This window comes from Vitis riparia, chromosome 2, assembly GCF_004353265.1.
Source record: "Vitis riparia cultivar Riparia Gloire de Montpellier isolate 1030 chromosome 2, EGFV_Vit.rip_1.0, whole genome shotgun sequence".
Taxonomy (NCBI): domain Eukaryota; kingdom Viridiplantae; phylum Streptophyta; class Magnoliopsida; order Vitales; family Vitaceae; genus Vitis; species Vitis riparia.
The window spans coordinates 10,303,166-10,324,242 of record NC_048432.1 but is presented as its reverse complement, the minus strand read 5'-3'; the positions used below and the strand labels follow the sequence as shown (position 1 = coordinate 10,324,242).

General features: G+C 35.8%; 1 protein-coding gene across 2 annotated transcripts; it reads left to right on the top strand.

Annotated features, from left to right (window-relative positions):
- The first annotated feature begins 16,139 nt into the window (after positions 1 to 16,139).
- On the top strand, positions 16,140 to 20,756 carry LOC117932309 (phosphatidylinositol-glycan biosynthesis class X protein). 2 transcript variants are annotated; one of them, XM_034853512.1, is made up of 5 exons: positions 16,140 to 16,313; positions 16,973 to 17,090; positions 18,270 to 18,660; positions 18,761 to 18,912; positions 20,360 to 20,756. In XM_034853512.1, the coding sequence occupies exons 1-5, from the start codon at positions 16,294 to 16,296 to the stop codon at positions 20,651 to 20,653; spliced, it is 975 nt and encodes a 324-aa protein (XP_034709403.1). In that variant the 5' UTR covers positions 16,140 to 16,293; the 3' UTR covers positions 20,654 to 20,756. The 2 variants fall into 2 exon arrangements, with proteins under 2 accessions (XP_034709403.1, XP_034709395.1); XM_034853504.1 differs by having other exon boundaries at positions 18,746 to 18,912.
- The last annotated feature ends 321 nt before the right edge of the window (positions 20,757 to 21,077 follow it).

Below are 21,077 nucleotides of genomic sequence, written 5' to 3'. Positions count from 1 at the left end.
GTAAGATGTAAATGATGCCAAAAGACTCCAAATGGAGATACAAGCTGAGTGCTCTAAAGTTGCCTCAAAATCTCATCATCCTCTCATATGATCTCCTCTCAAGTGGCATCACTATCTAAAGGTCTAGCAACTATGGGAGGTTGTTGTCGTACTACCCTACTCCCACGAATGACATACTGAGCATCCTGAGTAACCATCTCATCAGAATCTTGAGTTAATATAAACGAAGATGGAATGTTATAGCATGGGCGAATCAACGACCCAACCATGGTCAACTGCACTGGTGATGTGTCAGGAACTAGTCTAAATGGTGCAGATGCCTATAGGTATGAGATCACTCCATCAACCTCATAGCTCTTATCCACTACTATAGGCTCTGGTTTAGAATCATCCCAACTTAGCATGTAAATACAATCAACAAACTCAATGAAATACATGAAGCGTACACCGCCAACTAGAAGAGGAACTACATATGAAGTATGAACTGGTAGAGGGTTAGTGGTTACACTTGGTTGACCCAAGTGAACCAAACCCTGATCTATCAAGTCTTGGATAGCATGCCTTAAAGCAGTACAACAATCAGTCTCATACCCTGGCCTCTAATGGTATGTGCAGTGTAGATCTATCCTAAATTGTGGCGGAATAGGCTGAAGCAATGGCCTAGGAACAAGAAGCATCAATAATCCAACATTTGTGAGCTTCCGAAGAGCTTGGCTCAACAACATACCCAACTATGAAAACTGTCTCAATGTCCTCAAAGCAAAAGGAGTAGATGCCTATGGAACTCTAAGGTATAAAGTTGGAGGTTTCTCTATGACTTGTGCTACATAGCATGGCTATAATAGAGTAGGATATGAGACTGGAGGCTTCTCTGTGCCCGATACTACATAATACGACTGTACTAGTGTGGGAGATGGGTAAGTCTGATCATACAGCTGAGAAGGTGCTCGTGACCTATACAGGTGAGGTAAGTAAGAAGGGTAAGTCCTAGTAGGCTGTGAAACTGGTTGATGACGCCCGAGAAGCCTCTGACTAGAAAAAGTAATAGTGCCCACATCTGACCTTTGTCATCCAATTGGTTTCTTTCCCTTAGCATCAATAGAGGAAGAATAAGATCATAACTATCTCGAAATGCCATCCTCCACGTTATACAATGCTGAAACCAGAGATCCAAAGTTCATAAAAGGTACTCCGACCACATGTCTAGCAATCCTGGGCTGTAGACTCCTCAAAATCATTTGTATATGATCTTTCTCTGATGGTCTATCAACAATCTCTACTATCTTCCCTTACTAATAGGAGATGAAAGAAGAAATGGACTCATCTGATCTCTATCTCAAAGCCTTTAGCTCTCTCCTCGACACATCTACGAAAATGTTAAATGAAAACTATTGTAAAAACTCCAGAGATAGGTCATCCCATTTCTTGCGTCGCAAGGAATCCAAATATGAGAACCAATGATGGGTTGCATCACTCAGTGATAAAAGGAACATGGTGATCATCTACAACTCGTCTAACCCATGGGCCCTCATTACAGTACTATAGAGTTGAATATGAATGTGGGGATAACCAACGCCCGTGTACCTCTTGATGTCAGACATCCTGAACTTGACTTGTAGACTGGCCACTGGTATACTATCAAGATTATCCCAAACAACTGAACTGCCAGATACTATCAACCGTCTGATATACTGCTGACTACGATCCATGCGTGTGTGAGTATCCTTAGGGACTGTGGTGTGTATTGTTGTAGGTGGGATGACCTCAAACTGATTGTGTAATAAATAAGGTAGGACCTATGGCATTTTCTAACCAGGTGGTGGTGGTGGCGGCGACAATGAATCATAAGACACCTCGTCATGAGCTATAGGTTACCTACTCTATTGACTACCCATTTCCTGCCTAAGATTGGTCAAGGCCTCTTGAATGGAAGCCATGGCGGCCATGAACTGGTCAATTGTAATGGATTGCTAATCCACGTCTGATCTCATAGGAGTGCGAATCAATCTGCCCTATACTCTAACCCAAGATGGTAAATCTAGATTGAGAATGAAGAGCTAATCCTACAAAGCATGAAACATAGGATAAGGTATGGCACGGGGAAAACATAGAAGAAATTCTAATCTGAACTGGAAGAAACAAGTCAACACAAAGCAGAAGGGTGACCCAAATATAACTTAAAGTCATACTGATCTCTAAGCACTCTCAACTGGAGACGAAAGAGGGAGTATTGGATCCAAACTGTGACTAAAGCTGCTCCAAAGGCTCTCAAATGCACCCACTTGTAGGAAATGAGTCCTAATCAAAAGATTTAAGGCTTAACCTATGAGGTCAAGGCAACTATAAAAAGAAAATGTGGACTTTAAAGGATCCTTAGCAGAAACAATTGTACCATCTCGCGATGCGCAACCTCCTGCACTCCTCTGAAGATATGAGAGTGTTTCCATGCAAGGTGGTCATCACCTCCACACATGCACTATCTCGCATCTTAGAGGGTTTCCTAATGATGCAGGCATGCACAGTGAACGGTGTGGGTGCATATGAAAATCCTATCAAATTAAGCGGAAAGAAAACACACTAGTCACACAAATATCCTAAAATCTAGCTCTGGCCTTTAAAAGTCTTCAAATATCATACTCCGATCAGCATTATTAATGTGTTGGCCTCCTCTAGAATGCTCCCAAACATAGATATAACCCATCACTGAACCTTACTCCGAATAACTAGCTCAGTCGAAGAGCAAACAAAGTAATAAGTCTCGTATCAAATACAAGATCGATGGAAACAAGGTTGGCATAGACTAGGGAGCTGGAGGTAAGAGGATAGATGTGTGTCCCACATAGATAAACAATGCGTGCATCACATAGAAAAAGAGCAATCATGCCAATAACATGTATATCACTCATATCTACACACAAATTAGGCAAGAATATGACAAGTAAAATAGGTATATAATAAAATAGACAATATGTTGAGACAAACAAGATGTTATACAACAAAGAGAATCAATCATGCCAAGATGAATGAGAATATACATGTCAAGGAAAACAAGATAATCATACAACAAGAAGAGTCACTATGCAAAAGTAGGTAAGAGAATCAATTGATATAATTAACATGTGAACAACTCCAATGAACAATATTAACCAAACATGCACCATAGATAAACATATCAAAGCTCTCAACATGTAATCAACACCCAGTCATACCAAGACACATAGAAAGAGGTATCCATTGATCAACCAATCAAATGCCACATTTTCCTCAACTCGAGTTCAAATTTGACCCTCTAAATATCCCTAGCAGAGTCGTCATTTTGTAGTCCCACATTTTTTACGTGCGTTCCCACTCGAACGACGAAATTCACTTTTTATTGATTTGTGAAAAAAAAAATGATTTTTAGAAAAAAGACTTGGAGTCTTATTTTAGTTTTTTTTTTCCTTTTTTAAAGGAAAACAAAATAAAAAAGAAAATCATGTGTGACTCCTTATTTAGAAAAGACATGTTTGCAAAAATTGAGTTTAGATTTGGATGTTAAGTTACTTATTAGAAACGTATGGTGATGAGTCGTAACATTTTTCTAAGCCCGTATACACACGGTCTCTACTAAACGAATTGAAGGAATTGTGACAATGAACTATCATGAATATCGAGAAAATGAATCATACAAATAAATAAATACAAGTCATGGTAAAAATCATATTACAAGAATGGACAAAATAAATAGAAAGAGAAATACATGAATCAATTTATTAAGTTAATTAAAAAATGATTTTATTAATCCAAATGTCATGAAACAATTTTAAAAAATTTTGAAAGAATTTATTTGCATTAAAAAAAAACAATTTTGAGTTGATGATTTCAATTTATTAAAAAAAATCATATATATATATATATATTGAAAAGAAAGGTTTTATTGAAAAAGTTTTATAATGTTATTAAAGCTTAAGAAAACTTATCTTCAATTCTATAAAAATGAGATTTCAAATTTATTACTTGTCTTCAAAGATTTGAGATTTATAAAAATAAAATCAAATAAAATAAAGAGTTCAACGAATTTTTCATATTTTATTTACAAAAGCATTCTAATTTGATTTTTGATTTTGATTTTTCTTTTTCTTATTTTTATTTAAAAAAATGGAACTTTAAAATTTTGCATTTTGTTTAAGTAAAGAAATTTATATTTTCACAATTGTATGTAAAAAAACCCCATTCAATTTTATTTATAAAAAAAAATGTTTATTTGTGGGAATAGTGTGATTCAAATTTATTTACCAAAAAGAGATTTTTTTTTTTCAAGTTTATTAAGAATAAAATAAAATAAAATAAAAATAAAAATAAAAATAATAACAATAATGATAATAATAATAAAGAAAGAAAGAATTTTTTACTTTTTGAAGAGAAGTTCGACAAACTTATCCAAAATCAGACTTCTATTTGTATTATTTTTTTTAAAAGAGACTTTCAAATTATATTTACAAAAAGCTTTTTATGCAACTTATTATTATTATCTTATGTCATTTTTAATTTAATATAAAAGGAATATGTCAAATTTATTTTTTAAAAAAAACTCAAATTTATTAAAAACATGATTTTTGGGTTTTAATTATTTTCTTTAATTTTTTTAATATCTAAAATGGTTTTTTAATTAAAAAATTAGTGTGGACCCTGCATTTCGGCTCAATGCGTTTTCCACTTGGTGGCGAGCTTGATTTTTATTTGAAAAATTGATTTTATTTATTATTTGAAAAATGACTTGGAGTCGCCACTTATTTTTGTTTTATTTTAAAGGGTAAACAAAATAAGAAAGAAAAACCCTAAGTGTGACTCCTTATTTTGGAAAAAGCGGTCTGTGAAAAACCGGATCGGGTTCGAGGGTCAGGTTACTTATCGGGAAGGTACAGTAAAGACCGTAGCACCCCTCTAAGTCCTTAAAGTCGAGTCTCTACTAATAGAATGAAGCTGACATGGCAATCAATGAGAAAATCAATGAATACTCGAAGCGATCATGCACATGTGGGAATCAAAACACTTAATAAAGAACGACCGAAGTGAGGATGGGGCATACCTTGGTGTCAAATGATCAATGCGCTATCGAGAACAAGGGTTAGCACACAATTAAAGAATAATCTCAAACATGTCATAGAGCAGAATGAATCAATCATGTGTGATAATCAAATCAATCAATCATAAAATCACTTATGTAGGGCCCCCACCAAAGCCCGTTTATTTTTGCATGAATTAATTCCACAAATTCCATAATTCGGAATTATGGAATTAAATTCTTGCTTATTTTAAAGCAGTTTTTAAAATCATGAAAGTTATGAAAACTATTCGCCGAAGAAAAAAAAAAGGCGAAAATATTTTATTGAAAATGGGATTGTTGGCATCTAAAAAAAACAAAAGATGGAAAAGTAGAGGAGTCAGGATTATTTGAAAGGCTGAATTTGAAAAAATATTTACAAAATGAGATTTAGAGAAATTATTTTAAAGAAACGGGGATGAGAAAAATAGCACGTGACTTAAGGTGGTCATGCAAAAGTGCTTGAGTGGGGGAGTTGGTTGGAGCATGAATTGGCATTGATGGTGGTGATCTTGACACCTGGACTGTCACGCTGAACTGCCGTTGCATGTGGAGATTGCCTGTTAGGTTCTGAACCCTTGACCTGATTGCCATTACTTTTTTTTCTTCATTCAACACCCCTTCAAACTTGGCTCCTTTCAAGTCAGGTAAGGGGTTTGGCGAATCAAGCTTTCAACTCAAGGTCAGATGAGCTCAATCCAGACACGGCACCAGCAACATTACCCATTTGTGAGTGGAGCAGTGGAGATACCTTAGGCAGCACCCTTTGCAAAGGTTTGAGGATGGAGCAGTGGAGCAGTGGAGCAGTGGAGATACCTTAGCACTCCTCTATGAGGCCTTTATCTTCTCCATTTCCCTCACATCTAAATGAAGGCAAAAATGTTGTTTCTTCTTCATCGGGATAAAGGACTTCATCAAAGCTTGAATGCTTCTCGCCATTGTCTAGGAATTTCTGAGATACATCACAAGCTCTCTTATTGCCACTTTCGGTGCAAAAACCAGTGTGAGTGACCAAGCAGCAACTTTCTTGGATGTTACAGAATTGACAATCACAGCAAATTCAGGACCATTTTAAGGAAGCACCGCCAACAAGAAACCTATCAATATCCGCTTGTTTGGCGAATTCTGAACAATTGCTCCCATTCACTGAACCTCCATAAATAATTCGTGTTTTAGAAGCAACTTCAGCTGAGACATTCTTTTTAAGCCAATCACGAATGCACCAAATGTAGAATTGACCCATGTATATGATTAATGCAAATTCCCCCAATCATCCAGACTGTTGAGTGTGCCCGGATCCACATGGACCTATGTTTGTTCCTATCATCAACAAGTAGATGGTTTCCATTTGCTTTGCTAGCTTCTGGAGGAACCTCATTTGAACGTTTACGCGACCGAACCCATGCAACAGGTATTGGCAGGGTGCTGGTAGTGTTGTCCTTTTGCATGGCTCTCATGTATAGCCTTTACTAAATTAAGGAAACATATCTACCAGCATGTGCAAAAGAAATTGTTGTAGGGAATCCGAACCATATGAGACCCTATTTTTCTCAGAAAATCTCAACCCAGAGAGCTCTTGGATTGTGAGAGAAACCTTGCAGAGGCAGCAGAGAACTCGCGATGTACTCATAAACACCCTGACTGTGTTCTACAGAATCTGCATGGAACTGAAATCCACCAAGTCTTTTCTGCATGAAGCCTAATGGGACTCTTCATCACAATATCCATGCCCATTAAAACCGCTTTCATATAAGTAAAACACGCCAGAATCCTCACAGACCAGCTTCTCTTTCTTTCCAGGCCTCATCATTAGTAGTTGATAACTTAGCCTGCATTATTGACATCATTGTTGAAAGAATCTCATTCCCAAACACATTTGAGAGAACATCTAGCCCAGCTGCACTGCATTCCCGTAAATTCCAAATGCTGACTGTATCATCATCATCATCTTCCGCATTATCCGACCCATGAAACCGAGAAGAATGAAAGTGAGGTTTCAAATCCTGATCGCGGTCTGGAAGGGACTCACCCTCCCCGGCTGTCCTCTCAGTTACTGGCGCCAGAAACTTCAATGGACATGAGAGGCATGTAGTGAGAAAGCATGGATGCGCAAGTGGGTATAGAGGAGTGGGGAAATGAAGTGATGATGGGTATGAACAATGGGCTTGAGGGGTTTAGTGGATATGAAAGTATTAGAGAGAGAGGTGGGTACAGGGAAGGTTTGACGAAAAAAATAGAAGAGGAATGACGTGGTGCATGGTGGTGTAGAGAGAATGAGAAAACGGATATGCTTGTATGGGGTATGAGACATGGGCTTAAGCGGGAAGATATAGGTATGAAGAAGATATGCATGGGGTGGCTATGTTTGATGGAATTTAATAAAAAGCTGGGTATGAAAAACATGTGGTATGAAGAGATAGACGAATGAAGTGGGCGGTGAGAAATGGGTATGAAAAACTAGAGAGAGAAAGGGTATATGAGGGTGGTGATGAGAGAGAAAAGGTGGCATAGTGGAGTGGGTTGTATGAAATGGGTATGGCAATTGAGTTAGTGAGATGAATGGGTGAGGGATGGGTATAGGTAGCGTGAAAGACGGGTATGGGAGGAGCGTGTATGGTAGGCTTGAAAGAAAATGGGTATGAAGATCATATGGCATAGAGAGATCGATGAATGGGTGAGGGATGGGTATGATGGAATGCAAGGTGATTAGTGGGGTATGCCAATAACAGGGTGCAGAGAGAGATGTATCGGTTGAAGAGATTCAAGATGATGGGTATGTGGCATAGAGATGGGTGTGAAGGATAAACGAAGGTGTTCCGTCATATGAATCAGATGCATCAGTTGGTTATAGGTCCAATGGAGGCTTTTGAATAATGCGTCCTACACTCGGAATAAACACTGCTCTGTTGAAACTGGGAAGACTTTTCATGATATTGACAATGGAGTCGTCATAATATAGAAGGTTCTAAACGGTAGTGACGTCGTCGGCAGTATTGAAATATGCATGAGTGTGAGCGGTAGCAAATACGAACAAGCACACCAGCGGCATGCAATGATAGGCACGCCTCGAAACTCTATTTTTCTGAAACCAGGGGTCATTTTTGAATCCGACAACTTATAGAGCTTGAATGTTCTACTCATTGTCATTCGTGCTCGAGTTCCTCTGGTCATGAAAGTTTCCTTGAGGATGGAACATAATTCATTTCTTGAAACTGGGATTGGAATAGAGGAATTGAGGAAAATAGCCTAGCCATGCCATACGTGGAGATAACCAGAATGGATTGCCATGTTGATCCATTGTAGGAAATTATGTCCGCCCAAAATCTGAACCTGATAAAGGCTGCATGAAAACTTGAGGTGTCTTTCATCGAGACTCTGGAGATTTCCTTGGGATCAACACTCTTAGTCCTTCAAACATTGAGATGAATCCCAAACTGGAGACTTGAAACTGCATATTGTAGTGGGAAGCACCTGCCACCTCCCTAGCCACGTCTAGTATCATTAGGTCCAAAACCACGAGCTCCAACATCTACCACACCACCCTCATTCATGATTAATCCCATTTTTATACCCTTCTCCTCTTGAAAACTGACCCATCTCGGTATAGGAAGGCACAGAGACTAGACCAACATGATCAAACACCATCAAGACAACTAAAGAAAGAATGACGAAGAAACACCCTCTTCATTTACCTTCTCAAAAGATTATTTCAGTCAAAATGGTTGGGCCCAACGAGATAAACAACTGCAACTTTTCATGCCCAGAAACTGAGAACTTATATCTCATAATACCCTTCCTCCTCAGGCGAAAGTGGCAGATCTGATGCATGATACAGATGGGTCCCAAGAACAAAGGAATATAGCCAGAACATAGTACAGCAGATAAGAACCAAATGAGTTCATACAAGCCTCATTTCCCATGCCCCTCAATGAGCTCGGATGTAGAATCAGTTCAAGAAAAAATTCAAAACGAGTTTTAAAACGAAAACAAAGGTGGGAATCTCACGAGAGATCTCAAAACAGGGGACATTGAAACGGGATAGAAATCAAGCAAAAGGTGAGTATAAGCAAGCTCAAGATCCCAAAAACCGACGAAAATACCCGGTAAACACATTCAAACATCTAGATAGAATCTCATTTGATATTCAGATATCCCCATGAAAAGGACATGAACATGGAAAAATAAATATAGCTATGGAAATCATACCTGGGTCTCCCTCTTATGGCAATAGAGTCACCCACCTCACGGCAGCTCAGTCCTCTACCTCTCTCCATTCTCCCCAAGAATACCCCCCAAGCTCCCCTGTTTTTCTTCTCATTGGCCCCTCTTCCTCCTCCCTCAGCTCTGCAGCCTCCTCTCCAGAATCCTTCCTCACCAAAAATAACCAAACAAAAGCTCCCCCCTCCCTAAAGATTTTCTGCCACCTTTCTAAAACAACCTACCTGCCATATCTCTTTTTCCTTCTCGGATTTGCCCCTCTAACCATCTCTGTAGCGACAGCCACCACTTCCACTACCCTGCAGCTGCCAGCCACCTCTCTCTCCCTCATACGCTCCTCATAACAAAAAAATGATTTTTTTCTGATTCCCCTTGACACGTGCCCAAGTCTCATTTGCTCCTTGATTCCATTACCTGGTTCTCTGTCCACCAAGCATGCGAGGACACGTGGCTCTTTAAGAGCCCTCCACTGGCAAAAAGAGCTGCAAAAAATACATGAAAGTGAGGCCTTAAAATGGGGTCTACAATTAGTTTTATAGAATTGAATTTAAATATTAAAAATAAAATAAAATAAAGTTATCTTCATGACTCCAAATTCATATTTATTTATTTTTGAGACAAAAAAAAAAACAATTTATTTTTTTTAAAAAGGACTTTGGTTTATTAGAAATATGAATTTTGGTTTACTTAAAAAAGGCTATTACAAATAATTAAATTTGTTATTATTATTATTATTATTATTATTATAAAATAAACAAATAAATAAATTTAAAATTAAAAAAAAAGTTCATTGAAATATTCTACAAAAAAAAAAAATATTATTTGTTTATCATTAGATTTACACAATAATATGAGAATTAGGAACAACACAAAATAAACGAACAAATAGATAAACAAATAAATAAATAAGAAAATTACTCAAATGCATAGGCAATGATAACCAAACTAGCAAAAATTTAAAACATTTACCAGAATATGAAAGGAAATGGATCATATACATACACTAATATATACCAAAATGGCATGCAGAATAAATCCAATATATACAAAAATAAATATAGATAAAATAAAAATAAAGAGGAGGATAGGGATAATCGACATACCCTTTGCAATGCAATCCCAAATCTAGTGGCCTCCATAGCTTCTACAACAAAGCTTAGAAATATCCACAAACATCTCAAACCTCTCATAGGAAAATAAATAAATAAATAAAACAAAGAAAATACAGAGAGAGTTTTTCCAAAAAAAATCCAAAGAGTCATATTTCTTTTTCTAGTTGCAAGATGGTTTTTCTATCCCCAAATTAAGTTCACCAACTTTCTGCCCATGCCCTACCTCCAACTGCTCCAACTAATACACTATGCATTATTTGCCTTTTCCCGCTCTCGTCAACAATCAATCCATGCAAAATAAAATAAAATAACAAATGAATAGAAGAATATGAGAACAAACACAACCTAAAACTAAACAATAATAGCCTTAAAGCAACAATGTAGGTCCAAAGCAAATCTAAAGACTAAACCCAAGTAAATTATAAATCCATGATGGGCCCAAACTTATATCAAATTAACTAAAATATTGTATTAACAAGCCCAATACAATTGCCTGAAGCCCATCAACTAATGTGAACAAAACCCACAAACAACCCAAACACAAAAACTAGTCACTATGCAAATCAACACAAGGGTTTTACCTCATGTTCTTGAAATCACGTGAAGAAGAGTGGTGTAGTGAGAAAGTATCCACGGTAGCTGTTATCGGATAGATATAGAAAGGTGGTGGCCATGGAAAGTGAAATTGTTGTCGTTGGAGATGGAAAGACGTGTGGTATTAGTGCATGTGGAAGAGAGGGGTGGAGAGAGAAAATAATGAGCGAGAAAGGGAGAAAAAGAGAAAATAAAGATAAGAAAGAAATATGGTTGGTCAGATGGAGATGGTGTATCGTCGTCAGCAATGATGCCAACATCATATCATCGATAGCAGCGTTGACATCACATCACTGGTAGTGACAGTTGTGACTGTCGGTGATGGAATGTGGTGCATGCGTGGGTGAGAGAGAAATGGGTATGAGAAGAAAAAAGAAAGCGAGAGAAAAAAAAAAAGAATAAATGAGATGAGAAATAGAGAGAAGGGTGTATGGAAATGATATTGAAATGGAAAGAATGAAAAAGAAAGGGAAAGTTGTGTTTTGGGCTTCCCATCCCAACATAATAGCATTTTCAAAACCCAACAATGGGAAATATGAGAATCAACTTTTAATATGAAAAGTTTTATCATTTTTGTGTACTCTAAGCCAACTCCATCTTTTATGCCCAAATTGCTCATCTGTTTCTCCAACTCAGCATTCTTAACATCATCCCAACCTTCTTATCACTCTCTCTAATTTGGAAGCTTTCTCTTATTTTTCTTCTTTCCCGAAAACCTAAAATCTCTCGTTTCAATTCAGAAACTGAAATCCAAAACTCCAAGACGATGTCAAAATGCGCCTTTCAACTCGTCTAGGAGCCATGGGAGTCCAAGAGAATCCGAAAAAAATGAAATGGAGCTCGGGTGGTGAGAGTGGGTACCCAAAAACTGAAACCCTAACCTCCAAATGTGTCATAGACTTGCAAATCCATGTCCAAGATAGCTTTATTAGCAAGAAATAGCATCAAACATCTCTCCTAGACCATTAAATTGGCGAAGTCCTTGAAAAATCAAAGGAAATGGTGTAGAAAATGAAGCATAGGAGACTCATAGGTACTACCTTAATAGCCCTTAGGTACGACCTTAATCTACTTTAGGTACTACCTTAGTTAAACTTAGGTATTACCTATGTGAAACCTCAGAACTTCATTTATGGATATTACTTACTTCATTTGTGACCTTTAGAGCATGCCATTTTGTGATTAATTAGTGTGATTAGTTGGTTCAATTTTGGTATTTTGGTGACTCTACTTAAGGTACTACCTTAATCTACCTTAGGTACTACTTTAACCGACCTTAGGTACTACCTAAGTAAAACTTGGGTACTGTCTATTTGAAGTCTCAGAACTTTATTTGTGGATATTACTTACTTCATTTGTGACCCTTAGAGCACGTCATAATGTGATTAATTAGTGTAGTCAATTGGTTCATTTTTTATATTTTGGTGATTGTACCTTAAGTACTACCTTAATAGCCTTAAGGTACTACCTTAATCTACTTTAGGTACTACCTTTACCGACCTTAGGTACTACCTAAGTAAAACTTGGGTACTATATATCTGAAGTCTGGGAACTTTATTTGTGGATATTACTTACTTCATTTGTGACCCTTAAAACACGTCATTATGTGATTAATTAGTGTGGTCAATTTATTCATCTTTGGTATTTTGGTGACTGTACCTTAGGTACTATCTTAATAGCCTTAAGGTACTACCTTAATCTCCTTAGGTACTACCTTAACCGACCTTAGGTACTACTTTAGTTAAGCTCATTCAACTATCTAGGAGCGAGTTGGTGTCTTTTTCAGTTTTAAACATAAAACCGATTGACTGGTTACCCCTTCCCAGTCGAGGTTCGATCGAGAATGAAGTAAGTAATATTCACAAATGAAGTTCTGAGGCTTTAGATAGGTAGTACCCAAGTTTTACTTAATTAGTACCTAAGGTCGGTTAAGGTAGTACTTAAGGTAGATTAAGGTAGTACCTAAGGTACAATCACCAAAATACCAAAGATGGACCAATTGACCACACTAATTAATCATATAATGACATACTCTAAGGGTCACAAATGAAGTAAGTAATATCCACAAATAAAGTTTCGAGACTTCAAATAGGTAGTACCCAAGTTTTACTTAGGTAGTACCTAAGGTCGGTTAAGGTAGTATCTAAGGTAGATTAAGGTAGTACTTTAAGGCAATTAAGGTAGTACCTAAGGTACAATCACCAAAATACCAAAGTTGAACCAACTAATCACACTAATTAATCACAAAATGACATGCTCTAAAGGTCACAAATGAAGTAAGTAATATCCATAAATGAAGTTTTGAGGCTTCACACAGGTAATACCTAAGTTTAACTAAGGTAGTACCTAAGGTCAGTTAAGGTAGTACCTAAGGTAGGTTAAGGTTGTACCTAAGGGTTATTAAGGTAGTACCTAAGGTATAGTCATTGGTCGAGGACCGGTCAATCGGTTCGTCAGGACCCAATACTTTAAGAGTCTCATGTGCTTCATTTTCTACACTATTTTCTCTGATTCTTCAAGGGCTTTGCCGATTTAATGGTCTAGGAAAGATGTTTGATGATATTTCTTGCTAATAGAGCTATCTTGGACACGGATTTGCAAGTCTATAACACATTTGGAGGTTAGGGTTTCGGTTTTTGGGTACCCACTCTCTCCACCCAAGCTCCATTTCATTTTTTTTCGGATTCTCTTAGACTCCCATGGCTCCTAGATGAGCCGAAAGACGCATTTTGACATCGTCTTGGAGTTTTGGATTTGGTTTCTGAATTGAAATGAGAGATTTTGGGTTTTCGAGAGTGAAGATAGATGAGAGAAAGTTTCCAAATGAGAGAGGGTGATATGGAGGTTGGGATGTTGAGCTGGAGAAACGGAGGGGCAATTTGGGCATAGAAGATGGAGTTGGCTCAGAGTGCACAAAAATGATAAAAATTTTCATATTAAAAGCTAATTGTCATATTTCCCATTGTTGGGTTTTGAAAATGCTATTATGTTGGGATGGGAAGCCTAAAGCCCAACTTTCCCAAGGAAAAAAAAAGAAGAATGGAAATAGAAGAAACCAAGAGGAAATGGAAAAGAAAAAAGGAGATATATGATGGACAACTGGGTGAAGGAATGTGTGGTCTTTAGGGTTTTTATTAGATGAACGGTGGGGATTGAAGCAAAAAGGAAGGCCAAGATTTAATTCTCCAATAAAAATTGGATTAAAAGTCAAAAGGAATTTGCCTAATATACATTAACCAAAATTCCTAAAATAAATAAAATAAAAATAAAAATAAAATAAATAATAATGATAATAAAAATAAATAAAATAAAATGAAAAGAGTTCACGACAAATTTTGGGGTTTACAAATTGATTTTAGAAAGGTATAGAAAAAAATTACTTCTTGTAAGTTGACTTGTACGAAAATCTATGTAATGTTTGAAGAAACTTTTTTAGGAAAAAATGATTCTTATAAAGTTAAAGTTTTAATTTTAATTTACCTTAAAAACCATTATGATTTTTATACCAAAACAAGAAAAAAAAATCTTATGTAAGTCATTGTCATTGGGTAAGTTAATGAGCAATTATTATCCAAATAATTGAATATATGAGTACTAAGTGTATATAATAAATATATAAATAAAATGAAGTAAATAGAAAATTAGAACTCACAAATATAGTTGATTGAAGCTACAATTTGACTTTATGTCCTTCAGACGAATTTATCCCGCTTAGGTGCTTACGGTTTATTGACAATCATTTTTCAGATACAACAATAAATTTTTTGTGATAGTAACACTTCAAATCACAGGAAACAAGGAATTACTTGGTGCTTTGTACTCTCCTGTATATCAAATGGCAAAAAATAGAAATGATTAAACTTAAAACTAAAAATGACTTGAATGACAAGAAAGGAGAAAGAGTGGAAAGAATGGATGCATGAATAAAAATGTCATGGAAGTCCTTATTTATAGATTTGATGGTGACCTTTAGAAGAGATGTGTCTTTAAAATACTATACACATCTTTTGAAGGATTGTATTTTAAGACACCAAACACATCATCTGAAAGAGGTTGTGTCTTAAATACAAGACACATCCTTTAAAACAAGTTGTGTCTCTTGTTTAGAGATAACATGTCTTTCAAGAAAAAAGAAATCATAATTTTCATTCATCTATATAAATTTCAACATAAACAAGGAAAGGGATCAAGGATGAAATGTTAAATTTTTTATTGTCTTTGCATTTCTCTAATGCAAAAATTCTTATTTTTCATTTGGGTTGAAGGAAGGTATAAGAAAGTAAAAATATTGTTTCTCACAAGTGCTTTTAGTCAAGATCGAAGCTTTTGAAAAAAAAAAAAAAAGGTTTAAGCATGTGCTCGTTAGCAAGGTGAGCAAGAACAACTATGGAACAAGGTTTTTTCAAGTACTCACCCCTAATGAGTTTAGGATTAAAATAAATGTGTTGATAGTTTATTTGAGTTTTTTTTTTTTAAAACCTAGTGTGGGTTCTAGCATTACTTTGTCTGTCCAATTCAAATTATATATAAAAATAATTTTAAAAAATAATTTAATTGAGACTTTTTATTTCTCATATAATAAGTTATAAAAATTATAATATTTTAATTATTTATAAAATATTTTTATTTTTCAATGTAATAATTTTTTTTTAAATTATGTTTTCAAAAAATAAAAAATTTAAAAGGGACAAGGTGACGAGTATGTGAAATTTGCATTGTTACTCAACCCAACCCATTTAATTTTCTTATTAGCGTGGAGACGATAATTATTTTGAATAAATAAGATAGATTATGAGGAGAGAGACCTGTCCAGAAACCTACCTTGTCATCTCTAAATGTGAGGCAAGGCGTAGGCCAAAACATTGAAGGTATCCTTTCCATACCCTTATTTTTATAATTAATAATATTTAAAAATAATTTAAAATGTATAAAAAAATAAATAAATAAATAAATGAAGAACCTTACCACAAGTAAAGGCATAATCATTGTATAATTTTTTGCAATTATAATTAAAGAATTTCAAAAAATAAAATAAAATCAATTAACTAATTTTTTTTTCTATATGAAAAATCAATTATTTAATTTCATATGAGAAAAATAAAAAATAGAAAAGGAGAGAGGTCGGTGGGGAATGTTTGAAGAAGAACAGGGGAAAATGAATTAGAGGTGGGGAGAACGGAGGGAATAACCGAGGAGCACCAGTGGAGATCTCTCCAGAGCAAAGTGAAAATGTCGAAGCTACCTAGGCCGGAGTGAGCTGCCGCCGATGGTGTTGAGAAGCCTGAGATGTCACCATCGACAATAAGGTCAGAGTTAGGGTTGCATTTTTTTTTTCTCTCCTTTGATTTTGCTCTCCACGAGCTGTTTTGGGTTACGAGACATCATTTTTTCTTTTAAATTTATTTATTTCTAGCCATCTCAATCATAGAAACACCTAGAAGGCTTACGCCTCAAGCTCCGGCGCGTTGAAGGCGCATTGGAAGTGTGCCTCGCCTTTGATTGCTCTTTGATTGTTTTGTGATGTTTTTCCCATTCCAGTTATTTGCACTTTGATTGTTTTATGAAACTCTTGATTTTAATTTTTTGAGAGTTTAATGGATCATGGAGACAACTGTACTCTGGCTGAGGTTAATGCATGAATCCTTTGAAGATATCACTTTCTACGATTTGTATTTATACTTAATGTTTCTATGTTCTTCTGCCTTTAGAAACATGCAACACTGGGTAATTTCCAAATTTTATTTTCTGTTTACAAAAGAGGATCAAATTTTCTTCTCTTTTTCTATTCTCTTTATGTTTTTTGACTACCAAACAAGCCCTATGAGCGCCCAAATTAATTGAGTGTAGGCATAAAACCCGTCCACATTAATTTCTTGCAAGCACTTACTTCGGTCTTCTTCTTCAATATATATATATATATTGCTGCAGTTATTGTCTCATTCTTACTTTCTTTTCTTGGTTTCAGCTACCATATGGAAAGCTGGCAACATGTCCAAGTGCACATTTGTCGGATTTTAGGGATCCAGCTGATATTCCTTGTTGGTTTTGGTTTTTGCATGAGTAGTTCTTTCGTTTCATGTGAGGTTGGTTAAACACAATTCTTGTATTTGCATTTTTTTTAATTATTTTTTATGATGAATTTTTGTTGTCAAAGCTCTGGGCTTCTATCCAACTATTTATCTGGTATTGCAAAAGTTTCTGCCAACCATCTATGTCTAGAATTTTGTCCATTCTTTGAGTTGGTCTATGCTTTCACTGCACATCTGATATTTTTACCCAGTATGCGTGTTCGATTGATATGAATTGAACTTGATTAATAGTCTGTCAATCTTAGGAAATTTTATTTTCTTTTGAATTGTTAGAAAGCTTACTGAAACCATACCAGAACCCATTTTTTAAATTCTTGTATTATTTTAAGAAATTATGGCTGAAGTATGGATGAGGTTAAATTCTCTAGAATTCATGCTAGGATTACCACTTTCTAACATTCACTATGTGGTCATGAACTGTTTTGATATGCATCAAACTTCTGGTTTTATTAGTTGTAGTTTCATGAGAGCATGGAACATCTTCTTAGTTCATTGCAGCATAAGAATTTCAGTTTGCAGGCTTCTTGCCCCACTCTTAACTGCAAACCTTTGAGCAATCCAAAACCCATTAGTTTGTTTGTTTTAGAGGTAATAGAAAGTCCTTTCTTCTGGGGCTGCAAGGTTTACTTCTTTTAATCCCTTCAGATTGAATACATATTGGCTTTAGTATGGTGGACCATATTTTTGTTATAAAACCTTGACCTTTCCAGTATACAATGCGATAAGCATTTTCAAGGGCATGGCATGCATCTAGCATCTTCACCCTATTTAACGAAGCAATGGTAACCAATACCTTGTTCCCTTTTTGAAATCATGCAAGTTTGTAAAAATTAAGATGCTTTTTAATGGAAAATTTCAGACTTTCAACAACCTTCTTTGGAACTAGATTTTTATCACTATTACTATCAAGAATGATAGTTGTCTGATTATCATTACCTGTGATACTTATTAGTCTCTTCCTTTAATGCTAAGAATAGGGCAACAATGGGGGAATTTCCTTGTGATCTTGGGATCCCATAGAACTATTTTTTCTTTTCACTTTCTCCTATCTTTGAGGAAAAAAAGCATCTTGCATTATGTAGAAGTCCCATTTCACAAAAATTTTGCCTCAATTAGCGCCTTTTGTTTGATAAACTTGTTGACTATCCTCTATCCTCATTTCTTAATTTTCAGGTGGGCGGGTGTACCTCAAATGTTGGCTCCACCAACCAAAGTTTAAACATCCCACCTTATTTTCAGAAACATATTACAAAATCATATTTTGATAAATATGATAGCTTGCTTGATTCAGATTTCCTAGATTTCATATCACATGAACTTTTTCCTGGCTCTTGTGAACTGCTACTGGATAATCTGAATCTTGTGCTGAGACTGTCAGTTCAACAACGCTCTCTGATTGGTGATGGTTCTCATCGTCACCTTTCTTCATCCTTCAGATTTAATATCCAGTCGGAGTTAATAGCTGAGTTACCAATACACTTCTGTGAGGCCATAATAATTGAAAAACTACCCTATGGAATCTTTGCTGACCCATTTGAGCTACAACATCTTCTTCAGCGTGGAGGTAAAATAATTTCTGTATCATTCAAGCAACACATCTGAGCACTCTTCTCCCTTTCCAAGATTTTTGAGTCAAACCACATGTGCAGTATTTATGGATGCAGCTGTTTTTGGAGACACAAATTTGGAATTGCCATCTGTTCATTCCAACCGGTCCCTTGTTGAGGTTCACATGGATGTCGATCTCAACACTTTTTCAAGACACAAGGATGGTTTGGAAATCAACATAGATCTTCCAATGCATATACGTTATCCAGTAAGTGAAAAGGAGATCACAGAAAGTGAAAATAAAAATAGACAGTGGTTTTTTTTCCCTGAAATTTGATTAATATTCCACAAGACATCTGCCCAGTATTTAAAGAGTTCAGCACTTACTATTTTCGCATCTTTAATTATCTGAATTACATGGATCTGGGTATATGTGTCGAGTGCTGGATCAATTTTATTCCCAAATATCAAAAACATAAGGTGCACTTTAATTAACAATTCTTCTTTTCCTAAACTCGTTTCTTGTGTCATCTGAATGAAAATTGAATTGATATGGACCTGAGATTGTCCCCATTGATGATTCTATGTGGTTAGCCTTTAGGGTTGTTACAGAAACTTATTTTGGAAATTGACAACCCAAATGTAATATTAGAGAGAATGGATGGCAATGGTAGAGTTAGACAGGTCATGCCCCTGCTCTCGTCCCCAACCTCCTAAATTTTCAGGTATTTATATAATCCATGTAAATAATTGTAACCATAAGTGAACTTAATGAAGTAGCCTCTATAGAATTTTCACTAATACCATGTGGGCCCCGCCTTCCATCAGTCTAATTTACACCCCTGCTCAAGACTCACATCATTTTGCTAATTTGTTTGACCCTGTGAAATTTTCAAAATTTATTCAAACCCTTACTTATTGTAAGAAAACTGCTAGTTTGTCCCATGAACACTACTAATTGCTGGAGAACCTCTGAATTAAATATTACAAACTGAATGATAATAAGTTATGCCATTTCTTTATGGCTTGAAACAAATTAAGAAAAATCACGACCTTTAGGTTTAGAGATCACTTGAGGGATCTAAAGCTATAAGTTACATAAAGTAACTTTATTTAAAGTAAAAATAGCTTCAATTATAAAACAAAAATTCTGCAAAACAACTTGATAACATTATATTTGTAATTCCTTCTTATTTTCTCTTTGTACTCTTACATTCCTGTTTCCCAAAAAAATTCCTAGTCTGCAATTGAATATAGGGGTCCATGGAAAGGGTTATTTATCATTGCTGAGGCAATCTCTAATTGGCATTTTCCCAGTGATACAGTTAGGATACTCTTTATCTTATTGATAATCCTTGAATTGCTTGTATGCTTCCTCCTTCTAGTTCCACCTTTCGTAGTCTTCCCACTCATTTTTGGCTTACCTAAACATCTTTCTCTGCTTTGCTTGTCCTATGTATCTTTCCAATTCAGATTCTATATGTACATTTTGTCATCTGCCTAGTTAGTCTAAAAAATATGAGAAAGAAAAATAAAGAAATGATTAGTAAAGATGCAAACTCATATAACAAATGAAGTTTGTCAGGTGGTTTTGTCTGGACCTTATTTTACAGTCTATTGTGTATAGGGAATGTGGATAGTTGTTTTTATGATGACCTAACAGTTACAAGGCAATCTTGGAAGGCACTATCTAATATTTCTCTCTTGTGCTGCAGCCCTTGGAAGAGAGTGGCTATTCAAATATTGAACTAGGTGCACCAGACTTATTCATGCGCTGCAGCATTGAAGCAAAGTCACATAATCAGAGCTGTTTATTGATGTTAAAAGATAAAGGTGTTGCACTAGGGAATGGCACTGTAGTGTGGAGAGTACCTTCTGGAATTAAGGCTCATGCCAGAGCAGTGTCTATTGTTACTTTCATCTCAGCCATATTGTCGACTCTTTCAATTGTGCTGACATCTGTGTATTATTCAAGTACCAAATTGTGCAAAAACCTAAAACAATCTTAATTCATTAAACCTTTTCTGGGCCCTGATAACTTTGCATGTACCTTGAAAACACTGCTCTAATGGAAGAAAATGTCCTGTGGGTGAAATTATTTTATTTTCCTTCTATCATCTGCTTTCTTTGCATTTAATAGTTGTATTTTCATAACATTAGGCCTTGAAAGTGAGGATGGGATTCCTAATGCTACAAAGATTATTCATCCATAGATTGCACAAGTCTCCCAAATTGGAAATAGCTTAATCTCTCAGCTTGTTAGAATTGTTATTAGAAGATATGGAATCAAGGGGTTGACATTAAACACCCAGGAGTTTGAAAATGACTTGACACTTGAAAGGCTACAAGGAAATTAAGATATAGTCACAAATGGCTGTTCTTTTGGCTGTTGACCCCTCAGTCATGAGATTATCAGTCATAGTGGTGCTCTTC

What these genes read in the sequence shown, in the direction of transcription:
- LOC117932309 (XM_034853504.1), top strand. Translation starts at nt 16,294, where the DNA reads ATGTCACCATCGACAATAAG. An exon ending in GTTCTTTCGTTTCATGTGAG is followed by an intron (nt 17,091 to 18,269) that starts GTTGGTTAAACA and finishes CTTAATTTTCAG; the next exon opens with GTGGGCGGGTGTACCTCAAA. An exon ending in CAATGCATATACGTTATCCA is followed by an intron (nt 18,913 to 20,359) that starts GTAAGTGAAAAG and finishes CTTGTGCTGCAG; the next exon opens with CCCTTGGAAGAGAGTGGCTA.